This window comes from Haliaeetus albicilla, chromosome 12 (assembly GCF_947461875.1).
Source record: "Haliaeetus albicilla chromosome 12, bHalAlb1.1, whole genome shotgun sequence".
Taxonomy (NCBI): domain Eukaryota; kingdom Metazoa; phylum Chordata; class Aves; order Accipitriformes; family Accipitridae; genus Haliaeetus; species Haliaeetus albicilla.
This window is the reverse complement of record NC_091494.1, coordinates 29,019,265-29,033,380: the sequence shown is the minus strand read 5'-3', so window position 1 is coordinate 29,033,380 and position 14,116 is coordinate 29,019,265. Positions and strand designations below refer to the sequence as shown.

General features: G+C 43.1%; 1 protein-coding gene across 9 annotated transcripts in view; it reads right to left on the bottom strand.

Annotated features, from left to right (window-relative positions):
* Positions 1 to 1,103: 1,103 nt before the first annotated feature.
* Positions 1,104 to 14,116, bottom strand: part of TP53BP1 (tumor protein p53 binding protein 1) — a 38,408-nt gene continuing 25,395 nt past the window's right edge. For 7 of the 9 annotated variants that reach the window (XM_069798823.1, XM_069798819.1, XM_069798818.1 and 4 more), the window contains 13 exons: positions 13,211 to 13,303; positions 11,572 to 12,073; positions 9,601 to 9,753; positions 8,009 to 8,301; positions 7,498 to 7,674; positions 6,860 to 7,281; positions 6,537 to 6,728; positions 5,822 to 6,025; positions 5,034 to 5,246; positions 4,306 to 4,400; positions 3,085 to 3,284; positions 2,083 to 2,228; positions 1,104 to 1,444 (listed from right to left, as the gene is read on the bottom strand). In XM_069798823.1, coding sequence (XP_069654924.1) covers positions 1,257 to 1,444; positions 2,083 to 2,228; positions 3,085 to 3,284; positions 4,306 to 4,400; positions 5,034 to 5,246; positions 5,822 to 6,025; positions 6,537 to 6,728; positions 6,860 to 7,281; positions 7,498 to 7,674; positions 8,009 to 8,301; positions 9,601 to 9,753; positions 11,572 to 12,073; positions 13,211 to 13,303 — 2,878 coding nt within the window. In that variant the 3' untranslated portion in view covers positions 1,104 to 1,256. The other 2 variants (XM_069798821.1, XM_069798824.1) reach the window with 2 other exon arrangements.

Below are 14,116 nucleotides of genomic sequence, written 5' to 3'. Positions count from 1 at the left end.
TTGCTGTAACAAACAGACTGTCTTGCCATAAGTCCATTTGGATGAGCAGCAGCAGAAGGTCTGTCACTGGGGTATAGTACCAGGTTTCGAAATTTGAACACAAAGGCTGTCAGGAAGTCAGCTGCAGATCGCATGAAGCAGGGTCGGGAGGGAATCTCTGCTCGCTCAGAAAGACACAGTAACAACAGACAGCAAGTGTAAGGCCTGGCATCTTCAATGCACTATAGCTGTTTGTGGTAGAACTATGCCTGATGCAAAGTTTAAAACCATGTGACCATGAAAAAAAGCTAGAAAACTGCAGATAGGGTGTCAAAGTTTGGATGTGGGATTTATAGACCACCACAGTCAGAAGGTGACTGAGCTAGGAAACAATAGGGGAAAAAAATATACATCAAGAAAGACTTACACTTTTGAAGCAGGGGAGTAAAGACTGTGTACAAGGCCGGAGGGAGGCCTGGGTATACCTCTAGCCTATAGCATTGTTGGAGTGAAGAGCTGTCAAACTCAGCTGTTGCCTTTTATGCCAGTTGACTGCTAAGATAAAGTGCCTGGTTGTGAATGCAGCAGCTCAGAAGCAGATGATTTACCCCATTACCATTTAAACAAAAATACACAGCACTAACGTACTCTTTGTACCTCAGTCTCCCACTAGCTGAGTTGTCCTAGGTCCCTGTGTCTATATCTTGACTTAGGTAGTCTGCACTAGGGCAGGTTAATACCCATAGTCACAAAAGGAAAAAAAGAGGGGTAGCCAAAGCAAAATGGCACTCTGTCCTAGAAATTCTTACCAGTTGCTTCAGCAACATCTTGATGAAATTAATGGAAAGGAGCAATAGCAAGCTGGAGGAGTACACAACATGCTATTCTAACAAAAAGAAGTGCTGAACTTGATCATAGGGTATTCACGTCTGTAAAATATAAGCTGCTAGTTGAGAACACCCCTTTCCCTTCTTTTATAATTGTCTTTGTGTTGAGGCCAGTCTTTACTGAAACTAGAATATTAGTGCTATTCAGCTCAGAGAAATGTAAGCATTTCTCTTCTTTCTGCCCTCCTCTGGAGGCACGGCCTGGAATAAGTTTAGATAAATGACAGTCCCAACAGCTACCACAAGAGATTGAACATTTATTTCATCATAAAAGTCCAGCAGATAAAACTATATACAGTAATTCATGCACACTGTCCAATTACACAAACATTTAAAACCTGATTAAAACACAGTCTGCACAACAGTGGGACAGCAGGGCAAAGTTTTAGTTTAGTGGGGGACATAGTCATGTTTATATTTTGGATGCTTGCTGTAGCCTACCCTCTCCCCAGCAATAAGGCTCTGGATCACCCACTCTTGCGAGACAACAGGCAACCGTAAAGCTTCGGCACACTTCAAGACACCAACTGGGCAGGAAAAATCAGTCACCACCACATCATAAACACCCAAAGCAATATCTGCACAGGAAGAAAGACAGGCATCTATCAGGTGAAAAGAAGAAAACAGATCTCTGCAGCAGCAGATCAGTGTGTTTCACCACTACAAATCTCTCTTCTATGTCCTCTCACTTCTAGCCAGTGAATTCTCTTTGTAAAAAGTTAAGACATGCTCTACAGCAACACTGCACCTTGCAAGTACAAGATTCCCTCTAGTCCAGATAGAAATTAACAGAAAACCAGTAGCCAACATTACAGGCAGGACTAGGTAACCATGAGCCCTGACCTCAGGCTGCAAGAATGAGGGCCTACATCCCATATGGAGAGGGAGAGACAGCTGAGTTCAGAAGGACAAGGAAGCACAATATTAGTGCCCTACAGATGTTCCAGGAGCAACTGTTGCCTATTTCCCCCTTTCAACATAGGGTGGTAGCTGACAGCTTGTGTCCCAAATTGCTGCAGCATCTCCTCTGGAAGCTAGGTCTTCTAGATGTAATCTTCTAGATTACATTCAAGCAGAGAGCTAGTGTCTGCATTTTCCCTTCCTTTATGCTTATAGACAACTTTGTAAACCATCCTAAGTGGTTTTAAGTCATACTAGAGACCACAGTGGCATGGGATCCCCAAATACTAGGCCCAAGAAACTTGCCAATGAGTACCTTTGTTGTGAGCATTTGAGTAATGCTGTTTAACAGATGCTGCTCCCCCTGTCATGAGGATTTCAGACCACAGATCCAGGAAGTTCTGCTGCTGGTCTGACACCAGGAGAACCTTCAGGTTATGGAATGGGTTTTCTCGTGGGTGCCTGTAGAATAAAAGAGAAATGTAGACTGCTAAGAATATCCAGTAGTCTGGGAATTTGAGGACCATTATCTACTACTTCTAGTCACCTGATTGGCTCCCATATTGGTTCTTTGAATATCTTGCATACAGTGACCTGTTCTCTTACCAACCCTCCTGAAATACCTGGAGCAACTATCTTCTGTTTATAGATAGTAAAACAGAGCTAGACAACATTGGTGAGGGTTGTGTGCAGCAGCCTAAATCCAAGAAGTTAGGCTAAACTCCTTCTTAACCCTGAACCATCTTTTCTGTGCATATCCAAAATGCCTCTGCTTTGACACGGCTGAACAGGCAGGCAGGCAATCGGTCTCCTGCCCAAAGCCCACAGAGATTTACAAACTGCTTTTGTCCACCCCTCACCTTGCCTGAGGAGTCTGACCTGACAATTGTACTCTTAGAACAGACACACTGGATTGGACTCCGTAGAAAATGCAGAAGCTGGCTTCAAAACGTACCAAAGGAAAAGGAAACTGCAGTAATATTGCTCTCCTTTATCCATTTCTGAGCAATTGGAGAAGTCAGCCAAGTGTGTGGGAAGCCTTGCCTGAACTCCGTCTTCCTCATGAGGAGACGGACATCTTTCCTACTTCTCAGGAAACTGTCTTTTCTGTATATGGCACCCAAATGTACCTTGGTGTTAGAGGTCACTGTAAATCCAAGGAAAGAGATGGAAGTGCTGTTCCTATATGGAAGGGAAAGCATGGGGAACAGTACTAGGGACATCTTCAGTACTTGTAACATTCAAGAGCCTCCCAAACATAACAATTCTCTCTAAATCCTTGGTCTGTGGACTCAAATCATAGTTATTTGGCACTTACCATTCTAGCAATTTTTGCTCCTGGAGGCTATAGCCAGCTGGCAAAAGGTAATTCCGGTAATTTTGAAGCTGGTTAGCATGACAGCTATCATGGACCCAGATATGAGACACACAAGGGATCCCTCTGGCAAGGCACAGCAAGTATTTCCGAGTTCGACAATGCTGGTCCGCAATTAAAAGACACTGATATGCTGCATTACACTTCAGGGGAAATAAAAGGACATGTAAACTGGAGACAATGCTTGCAAAAAAAAAAAAAAAAAAACCCCAGAAGTTATCCTGCTACTAAACACTATAAAGAAGAAAACAATCAAAACCCTGATTTTCACAGCCACATTATGTGAAAGGTGAATTAGATAAACAGATTCTGAAATCAGGAGTACCTATAGCAATCACCTGTTCCAAGCCATGCAGTTCACATGCAAAAACTCTGCCTAGTAGTTTTTCTATCAAAACTATCTCTTCTAGTTCAGACAAAGGAGAAGATTCATCTTTTAGTTTGCAACTCAGTAAGTCACTAGAGAAGACTCTGCAGCCTCAGGCAAGATGCTTCAAGAACAATTTACCCTCTCTATTAAAAATCTAAATATAAAGTAAAAGTGACAGTGAAATTAGTTGTCCAAGTAGATCTATTAAGTGAAGAGCAAAGAGCTCTTGTCTGAGGCACAGACCTGTGGTGAGACCCCATCTGGAGTACTGCATCCACTCCTAGGTTCCACAGTACAACAAAAACCACAAGACATACTGGAGCAGGCCCAGCCAAGGGCCACTAAGATACCTAGGCATTGGAGCATCTGACATACAAGAGGAAGCAGAGAGAACTGAGCTTGTTTAAGCTCAAGAAGGGAAGGCTTAGGTGGTCTTATCAATGCATATTCATGACTCATAGGAGGGTGTACAAAAGATGGAGCCAGACTCTTCTCGGTGTTATCTACTAAAAGGACAAGAAGCAACAGGTACAAATTGAAACACAGGAAATTCCATTTAATTTTTTTTTTTTTTTTTTTTTTAAATTGGGGTGGCCAAACATGGGATCAAGCTGCCCAGAGAGGTTGTGGAGCTTTCATCCTTGAGGATACTCAAAACCCAACTGGATAAGGACCTAAGCAATCTGCTCTACCTGATCCTGCTTTCAGCAGGGGGATTGGACAAGATGAGTTACAGAAATTCCTCCCAACGTCAACTATTCTGTGACTAATGTTCTAGATTAGTGAGCCCTTACCTGGGTTTCATTGAAGTCTTCCAGAATATAGCCAGCTCCTGCTCGCAGCTGCTGTGCTATGTAATGTTTGTCATATGGAGTAATCTCTAAAAATTCTACAGCAGAAACAGAAAGTTCAATTTTTGGCTATAATCTATCTGCTTATGTCTGTACACTCCTCAGTCTAGAGAGCCCTCATCCATTCCAGTAAGGGACCCCAGCCTTTCTCCCAAGAATCTCTAGAGAAAACCCTTGGAAGAGTCAAAAAAACCCAAACACAAAAAAACCCAAAAAACAAACCCCAAAACAGCAGCAGAAAGGTAAGCACAACACTGGCCAAACTAGCCAAGTGAACGCCTTGTCACCTTTTTCATGCTGCAGTTCATTGCATGAAACATGATCCTAGCAAAGGCAAACTGGAGCAACCCATTCATGCTTTAAAGTCCTATGTTTCCCAGCACTATCTCAAAACCTTCCTTCTCGTATTATACTATTCTGAGACTGCTGATCTCACTAATTTTCACACCTTTAACTTGCTGAACAGCCCTATGATCATCACTGATGTTTGCCACATTTCAGGCTGTAAATTCTCTAAAACAAAGACTGAGTCTTAGGTCCTTTCTGCAAAGGATTAAAGAGCAAAAGGGTAAAACAAGCACTCACACAAATGCCTGATCAGACAGCATCCAGTGTTTTTCCTAAAGCCACAGCATTCCACCTGGAAATGCAATAGGTAAGATTTGCCTCACCTTCTTCCTCCTCACTACTCCCTGTGGGACCATCTGATGGCTTCTGGTGATTGACCAATTTGTCACTGGGTGTTGCCATGGTGAGGAGAAAGGCATAGCCCAAAAAGAGGGTCTTATTGTGAGGCAAGGGTCCATGATGATCCTCCAGTACTGGGGGGTCTACAGCATCTACACCTTCACAGGTGCTTACAAACTCTCCAGCTCTCACAGCCCCTGCAGAGAGACAGAAGCACCATGAGTCTCAAAAGTCAGGTTCAGCACAAAGACCCTGGGATATGTTCAGCTTAAGTTATTTTACTGGAGGAGACAGAGGGAGGCAGGACTGATTGGGTTAGGATTACACTAGGATAGGTAGGGATCTTTTACGTTTCTGGTTGTAGAGTCTTCAAATCAAAACCTGAATGACTAATGGGACAATGTTCGCCAGTCTATCAACATCCTGAAACAACACTTACTGCTGTGAAGGGTCCCTTTAACAGCTAGGCCTTTCAGAACTGACTAAACAGATAAGAAAAGAGAAAAGAAAGGAGAGAGGCAAATCACAACATTAAGGTCACAACATTTCTAAAAGGCAGAACTGAAAAGATGGCAGGTAAGTACTCAGACTATGCTAAAAATATCTGGCTGCTGAATGCATCCAGGGAGAATCAGTCTCGAATCCTGCAGGGCAAACAAGCAAACATCATCTACTTTTTGCTTATGGCAAGTGGAAAGATCAATTACAGAAATACCAGGGAGATAAAGAAATAACTGAATGTAAGTTTAAGAGCAGAAAATAAGGTTCTCACCAGGCTTTATTATTGCTGACTTGCGGCCACGTTTAGCTGGGGATCTCTCATCTTCAGAAGCAACAAGTTTCCTTTTCCCAGAAAATGTGCCTGGTGGGATGCGCGGACTCTCCTGCCCTTTACGAGTGGGAGTTGTGCTGCTGCTGGAAGTGCTGGGAGAACCAAGGTTACTACGTCGCTTCCGCTTCCCCTCCACAAGATTATCTGTAATATAGTATGCAGAGACTAGTCACTGGCTGTCACCTAACTCTGTAAGCTTTCACTATACCTAGGTGCACAGAGGTGGCTAAACTCAATAGTACCTAGAAGGTACACACTACCACCCTCTGACAGAGAAGAGCAAGGAAAAAAAAAAAAGAAAAAAGATCTCGTTTGTGTATCTTTCTTCTCAAGCCCTGTACCCTGCCTGTCTCTTTTCCTCCCAGTATGGCTGAAGAGTTTGTATCATAGCAGGCATCCACCAAGTGTAAATGAGTACAGCAAGCATCACTGTCCTAGAAGCAGACCACCCTCCACAAGCCGGTCAACACCACTAAGTTTCTGAGCAAGACAAAAGAATAAAAGGATCTCAAAGATCCCATTATGAAGTACCAAAAGCATTGCTGAATACCCAGAAAGATGTAAACATTAGTCATTCAGATCAGGAACTAGAATCATCATAAAGGCACAAGATGCAGAACAGCATAGCCAGCAGCTCAACAGCACCTCCCCTTACCAAGACTGATGTCAGCTGCTTTGGTCAAGGGGGTGACAGGTTCATAAGGACCTAGCCCAAACTGCTCCCGGAGCTTATTTCCTTGTTCCAGAGACAGGATAACAGCCATTCGTTTGTACCACTTCCTCTGGCCTTCCTTTTCAATGCAGTAGTATAGCTCTCCAGACTCCTTCCGGTGTCCCTTCACCACACCTGACAAGACACAAAATAACACCCGTTAACCAACTATACCCAGGCTTCTTATCCTCCTGGACAAGCACTCATCTCCCATTTCATTCAGCAACTCAGAAAACCCAAGGATGGAGCTCAAGCACTGCTCTTACCTGCACTAAAGTACTCATCCTCTGAGAGTGCAGTCACCTCAGTCTCCAGCGGGATAGGATCACAGAGTAAAATATCTTTTCCTAGCACATCACATTCATATCCATCATCAAAGAGCAGCTTGTACTTTCCTGCCCCAACATCTTGGGTAATCATCCCGGAATAGAAGTACCCATTTGAGGACCACTTTGCTACAACCCTGAGGCCCACAAAGCTGCTCCCAGAGGATGAGTCTGCACAGTCTGAAGGACCAGTCACCATTTGTAATGGGATTTCTGGAGAGTCACTTCGACGTAAGGCACAGAAGCCAGAAGTGTCAGATTTCTCCCCTCCATCTGGCAGGCGAACCGGATGAGTAAATGATTTCTCCTCAGGTGATGCTGTAGTTGAGAGATCTTCCACACCTGGCAGTCCAGCTAAATCTCTGTAGAAAGAAGAAAAGCAGTCCCAGAAGGATCAGGAAAAACAGTTACTAAACAAAGAATCGTTGGGTAAGATGCTTGCAGCTGCTACATGCTATCACCAAAAAATAGCTCCTGAAACATTCAGTACTCCTTTTCCTCTGTCACGTTAAGACAGCAGCTCCCCATTCTCTTACTCTGCCACAAATTAAAGTTACAGTCTCCTTTTTCCAGGGTACCTTGTTCCTGTTGTTCGAGATGGAGGGCGGCCTCTTCTTCCTCGCCCACGAGGTGTCACAGGTACTCTGCCACCCTGACGAGTGCCAGGCATAGAGTCCTCCTCTTCCTCACAAGGCAGCGCTCCTGCCTGGCTAACTCTGAGCGGAGATGCTGGCTGACCAGCTCCTTTCCTAGGGCTAGAGAATTTCTGAGTTAACTGTTCTGAAAAGAGAAGCCAGCTCATTAGGATCCCCCCATTTTCTCTGTGATCTCACAACTGGTCAAGAAGTTTGCCTCATTGCTGCTAAACTGAAACGAGCTTAGGCAAAGCAATGTGTCACAAGGAAACAAACTACTCTTTTAGGAAGAACAGAGGTGAAAGCAAAGACTATCTCCTTATTTCTGTTCATCAAGCCAGATCCTTCCCAGAAAACTCTTGGTTTAGGGTCTACCCTGCTTCACACACCACCCAAGCCAGCTGTTCACTTCTGTAAAGTATCTATTCTTCCTTTCCCAAGGCTCTGCACGTACCTTAATTTTCCTAAGGCGCCTCTGCCAATGGGTAAAGCAAACTCTCCAGTTTCTGTCCCACACACTTTCCCTTTGACAGCTCCAGTTCCTCGCCCTGAGCTGCTGCTGCCACTGTGTGTGGCAGAGTGACCACTGCTTGCTCCACTGGATGTACGGTGGAGGCTCGAGGCCTTAGATGAGAAGGAGCTGACGTCACCAAGGTCCCCTGAGGTCATTGATGAGCCCACTGCAGTTCTAGAGGAGGATGTATCAGTCTCACACTCCTGGCACTCCACTACAGGCTCCTCAGCTTCCTTAAGAGGAAAAAAATAAAAAAAAGGAGGTTTGCCAAAGGTGATGCACCTGCTAGATGAAAGCTCTACAGTCACCAGGAAAAAGCACAGACAAGTTGAGACCACATTCATGAAACTGAAGATAGCCATGCAGGTTTGAGTCTGGACTGATCAATGGTAGACAGTGTGTCTCTCACTATAGGCCTGTAGCTGCTCTATATAAAGAAGTCACATTAAGAAATCAGTCAACAGGACAGAGCTTGGCTGGTATCAAATTAGTCTGGCTTTGAGTAATTCCCAGCCTTCAAGAGTGTGACAGTGCAACAAATACATGAGACATTAGCAGCCTTTAGTTACTAATAATCCAAGATCAGTTTCAGACAGCTGGTCATTTGGAGCCATTAAAGTTTTATGGATATAAAAATATGTATCCACAAAATAGTGATATCAAATATGGATAGATAAATTGGAAATAGTTATACGATTGTGATTACACAACCTATGTAAGCACATTTCAGGAAAATTCTCTGTTTTAATGTTACAATAAGCAATTTCATGTGTAATATCAGGTGTGAAAGGATAAGCTTTGCACTGAACTGATTTATCCTTTTGTGTCATTACTCATTGTAACAACACAGCACAAGACTCTTAGGTTATTTACTTTTATACCAGAACAGCAGTAAAATTTTATTGCTAGCAGGCCGATATGATTACTCTGCACACCAAATCACCATTTGTCAGCTACCTTTTGAGATTCCCTAAAGATTTTCCAATTAATGAATGGACATACACCAACACAAGTGTACTAACAATAGGCTTGCTATTTTTTTGTTTTTAAGTTGCTTGTTGTAGACCTCTTATAGAATCTGGTCCACAGGACTCAAAAGTGTGATTAAAAATGATGCTGAGCTGCAAACAGGCTAAACTACCTTACATAGTTCAATTTTACAGGCAGAAGTGATTTTTGCTTACTAATAGAATTTCTGCCTATTCTGAAATTTCTCTATTCTGACAAAACCCCAAGAATTTTAAAACAGTTGGATGCACATAGTGAAGTCTTTTGTTCAGTTCTTTGGGTAGAAAAAAGTCAGCATGTCTTCAGAATACAGTAATGGGCACAAAATACACCAGCAACAAATACACAGCTTTTGCCATGCACTAAATGGTCTACATGTTTGCTCATGAAGAAAAGTTTGTCATCACAGCATGCCAACTTGTTCACTCAACTCATTTTCTGCAGCCACAACACATTCCCATTTTAATTAATTTTACTTTTCAGCCAACATATAATTACATGTAGCCCTGAAAACAGGAACTTACCTCAACTACCTTTCGTTCCACTTCTGCACCATTTATGTAGTAAACATCTGTTATAACACGTGTAACAACAGTGCGCACTTCTCGAATAGTTCGCATGTGGCGTTGCTGAACTCGGCCTTTGGGTGGGTGAAGAAGGTTAAACTCCTCCTCTCCCTGTAGTAAACAGGACAAATTAAAAACAAAACAGACGACAATGAAAAGCAAATAATTTCTGGGTACAGCTTTCTCTGCAGTACGGTTTCTTCATACCACGTTCAAGTACTGGGTTAGGGAATTGTGAGAGACTGAAAGAGTTAATGTCTCAAACATTGTGGTGGGGCAAGTTCTGCTTAAAGACAAACCCTGCACAGCAAGGAACCAAGGTGAAAAGCCCATCAGCTCAGACATCAGCAACAGGAGGGGGAAGGCATGCTAGAGGGTGCACAGCTCCCTGCCTGTTCTGATGAGCTGTTCTGATGCAAAGATCAAACAATGGCCACGTCTGCAGGGAAGGAGAAGTTACTCCACAAACGACCCCCAAGCCCAAAGACTCACAAACTGCTCATTAGCCTCACCAGTTCGGGTGCCCGCCCAAAGGAGGGGCAAGGATGATAAAAGGACACAAACTGAAGCCCGGGTGCGCAAGACCACCGGGACCGGACCCCTCGGCTGACTGGACCCAGGACCAGTGAAATCTTTCTTTCTTCCTTTCTCTGTCTTCTTCTTTCCTTTTCCACAAGCCCTACACCTCACCCATTTCAAGATGTAAACCGTTGACCAAGGCTGAGACTCTACATAACAGCAGATCCAGCTGCCCCTAGACCCTTCTCTGAGGAGGAGTCTGGAAAGCAAGGGGGTCTACTCCAAACCTTGTGACTCAACAGAAGGGATCTCCTTATTCCCTGATTTGATGTATATGGTTACACAGTTTGCAGAAGTAGTCCTATGCCAATTCCTGTTGTGAGAAACCCTGTCACCTACTACCATGCCTCCCCAGTTCAGTTTGCTTCTGTCACGAATAAAATCTTTAACTGATTGTTTGGTGTCGTTTCACCTTAATTTAGCCTGAGGGAATTTTGAATTAAACACCACTCCCTGGTCTGTCCAGTCTGGGTCGTGACAGGAACCTTTCAGCATCTTGTTACAAATCTGATGCAACAACACAAGAGACCCTAAACAAGGGAGAACTGAACACAGTTTTCTGACAGGTAGAGGAAGGGAAATCATAGCAGTTCAAGGAGGAAACAGCAAACTTGCTTAGCGTGGCTTCTGATACTCTTTCACTCAGTGGAATCTCAGGCATATCACATCAATGTTGCACTGCATATATATTAATGGCCCTGTTAAACTCCTGTTTCCCAGGGGACACACTATTCTTAACTCAAGTTTAGAAAAAATCATTTTTCTAGTCTTTTGTGTTCACAAGAAAATATACAAAATGTAACTGCAAAGCAGTGATTTTTCTTGAGTCTGCAATACTTTCTGAAATACTAATTCAAAGTTACTCATCTTGTTAGAACGTTTCTCTGGAGGAGCTCTCCCCTCCTGTTTATCCATTGACATTGGATGGAGTGGCAGAACAAGCTGTCAGAAGTTGGTTGGTGCAAAACAGAAGGCATCAAACCCTTCATTCAAAATTTCATGCAATTCCTATCTCCATCCAACAAAAAGCGAAAAAAAAATTTTTTTTTTATAGTAACTACATCTGGACGCATAAAAAACCCAAAACAAAACCAACCAACCAAGACTTGTCATTTTTCAAAAAAATAAATATGGAGACATTTACTTCCCAAATTTATGCTGTCCACTGAGTATTGCTACCTTAGCAGTTGTGTACAGTTGACACAGGAAAGCTTGCGACATTAACATTTTAAAGTGGTCTTTTGGTTGTTTTTTTTTGACAGAGAACCTACTGTTAGTGAACTTACTGGCTGAAGGGATACTTTACTGTTCTAAAGCAGTAAAATTAAATACAGGCAGCCTTCGTCCCACCTGACTGTGCAGAGAGTCTGTGTCCTCTCCAGAGGCATTCACAAGCTTTTCCCCACTCTCCTCAGTTTGGACATTCGCATCTTGTCGCCCAGGTCTTTGCCCAGACATACTGGTTCCCACTTCCACCTGCCTACAGATTTCTTCTGACGTTTGTGTTGCTGTTGTAACAGTTGTCGGAGTAAAAAGACATTCTGCCATAGTCTGAATCCCTTTATTCTTGGTGTTTGCCCACCTCTCTTGGCTTTCATCAATTTTAACAGCCTTACTTGGTTTCTTCTGCATTCTTCTCCCTTCTTCTGTCTGAGTGCTAACAATACCAGTCTCCACAGAGTCCCCATCCTCTGCACCAGAAGGTTGTTGATGGCAGTCCTGCTGCATCCTCTGAGGAATTAGGACCTGTCCACCACTGTCATCTGCCTTTTGTTGCTGGTACTGCCAACCACTGGGATTTTTCTGTAATTCAGCATCTTCTGGTGGGGCAGGAAAACTGAACAGATTCCCCCTGCAAACCAGTTACATACAGATCAAAGTTATTGATTAAAAAAGCAGGACAACCAATATGCTGCCACCCAAGTGAAAGCACTATTAAAAGAAACCCTGGCAGTCATTCAATTGCTTCTTAAGATTGCACAGAGCTCCATGAGTCTCCAATTATAAAATAATCTTTCAACATCTCTCAAGCGATTCGCAGGGTAGGAAGAAGAATGGCTGACACCTGCCGAGAACTAGGTGCTTTTCCAAACACTAATAAAGCAATCTATACTCCACACATCAGGCACCAACTATGTAACATGCTTCTGGAAGTGATGCCATCTTGAAGTCACTACAGGCTGCTTCAGCGCTTCATTGGCTTGAAACTGGTAATCGCACCTAGCGAGAAGAGGCAGGAGCATAAATACAAATGCTGTCTAACGTTTTCATTAGAATTTGTCTGCCCTGTCAAAAGTCTTATCAGGTACTATATGGGACTGTATACTGACCCTTACGGAAGTATACATTTGGCTTCCCTCACATACTTGAGGGCTTTCAGGAGTAACTGTCTTCTGTTCTGTCTGTACATCACCCAGCACTGGAATTCCCTATTCATTACTATCTTTAGTATAACTGTTCAATGCACTTGAAATATAGGTTACTCTTTCTCCATAGACCAAGACCTCAGTGCACCATCAAAAGATAGAATGGAAAACCCTGAAGGAGATTTCTACGCCTGGTCCTCCAGCCAGCACCCTTATCACCATAAGATATGCAGCAGTACAGTCCTTTTCAAAGTGACCAGCAAAAATTGATGGACTTGGAAAGGAGACAATAGCAGAAACAATAACACACACAATAGGTCAGAAGACCTTAGAACAGAAGGAAAAGATGTTTAAACAGCTGTAAGTATGATCTCAGTTCTTTCAAGCCCCAGATTTTACCAACGTTTATTAGCCAGTTGGAACCACATCGCTGCTCAGTCAAAAAGGTAAGTCTGATTACCATGTGAGATACAAACATACAGTACTTATTATACTTACCCCATTGTCCCCAACCTTCTAAGTCACCCAAAGATAATGACTTAGTGCAATTTCTTTGATGTAGAAAGTGCACATGTGCATATAAATCCAACCAGGACTGGCAGGCAAAGACTGTGAGGAGTTACCTAAATGGAGAAGTGGAAAGACCATGACCTCTGGCCTCATCCTCTCGACGAACTTCACAGACACGACTAAACACAGATGATGCTTTCTGGGAGCTAGCAGTGCAGATTTAAAACAAACAAACAAACAAAAAAGCATCAGGGAGTGAGAAAATCCCTTATACAGTATAACAAGAGTTTTCTAGCCCTTTGGGAAAGCAACAACTGGTATTGAGCTTGTTGACCTACACAGCCACAGAATGAGTGAGATGGTCAGTCTCAAAGGTGAAGAAACAAGCTGCAATTGCATAAGCATTTGTCATTTCTGCAGACACCCTAATAGCCAAGAGCAATGTAACAATTCCAGAAAACGTAGTGTGGAAAACTGCAGTGCCATCAGGAGTTTCACCATCTACTACCTCTGGTACCCACCAGGGGACACAGACCATTTATGACTGACTTCTCAGGATTTTCATGACAATCATAAAGCAGACCCTGAGAGATCAAGTTCAACCTATGGCTACAAAGGTAACCCATCCTCAGCCAGTGAGGAACAACTGCCACTCATCCTCAGCACTAAGACATGATTACCATCCAGCACGCAATCCTGTGACAAGAGATACCGAGTTTATTTCAAAGTTTTCTCACTGCTTCAAACCATTATACTTCACTCAGATGACCACACATCACTATCTTCTGACTCCGATTCTTATTAGTACTTACAAATCATACTCCCCAAAAGCTAAAATCAAGCAATGCTAGGCATTAAATGTGAGATAAGATAGATACATACAAATCAAAAGACCAAGGGAGTAACTTTTGTTTTGGTCAAGATGTTAAACTGTGATTTCAGTGTATTGGTGACCTGGTTGTTTCTATCAGCTTCCTATCAAAAAGAGAATTCTCATTCAGCACTCCTCAGAGATTCTT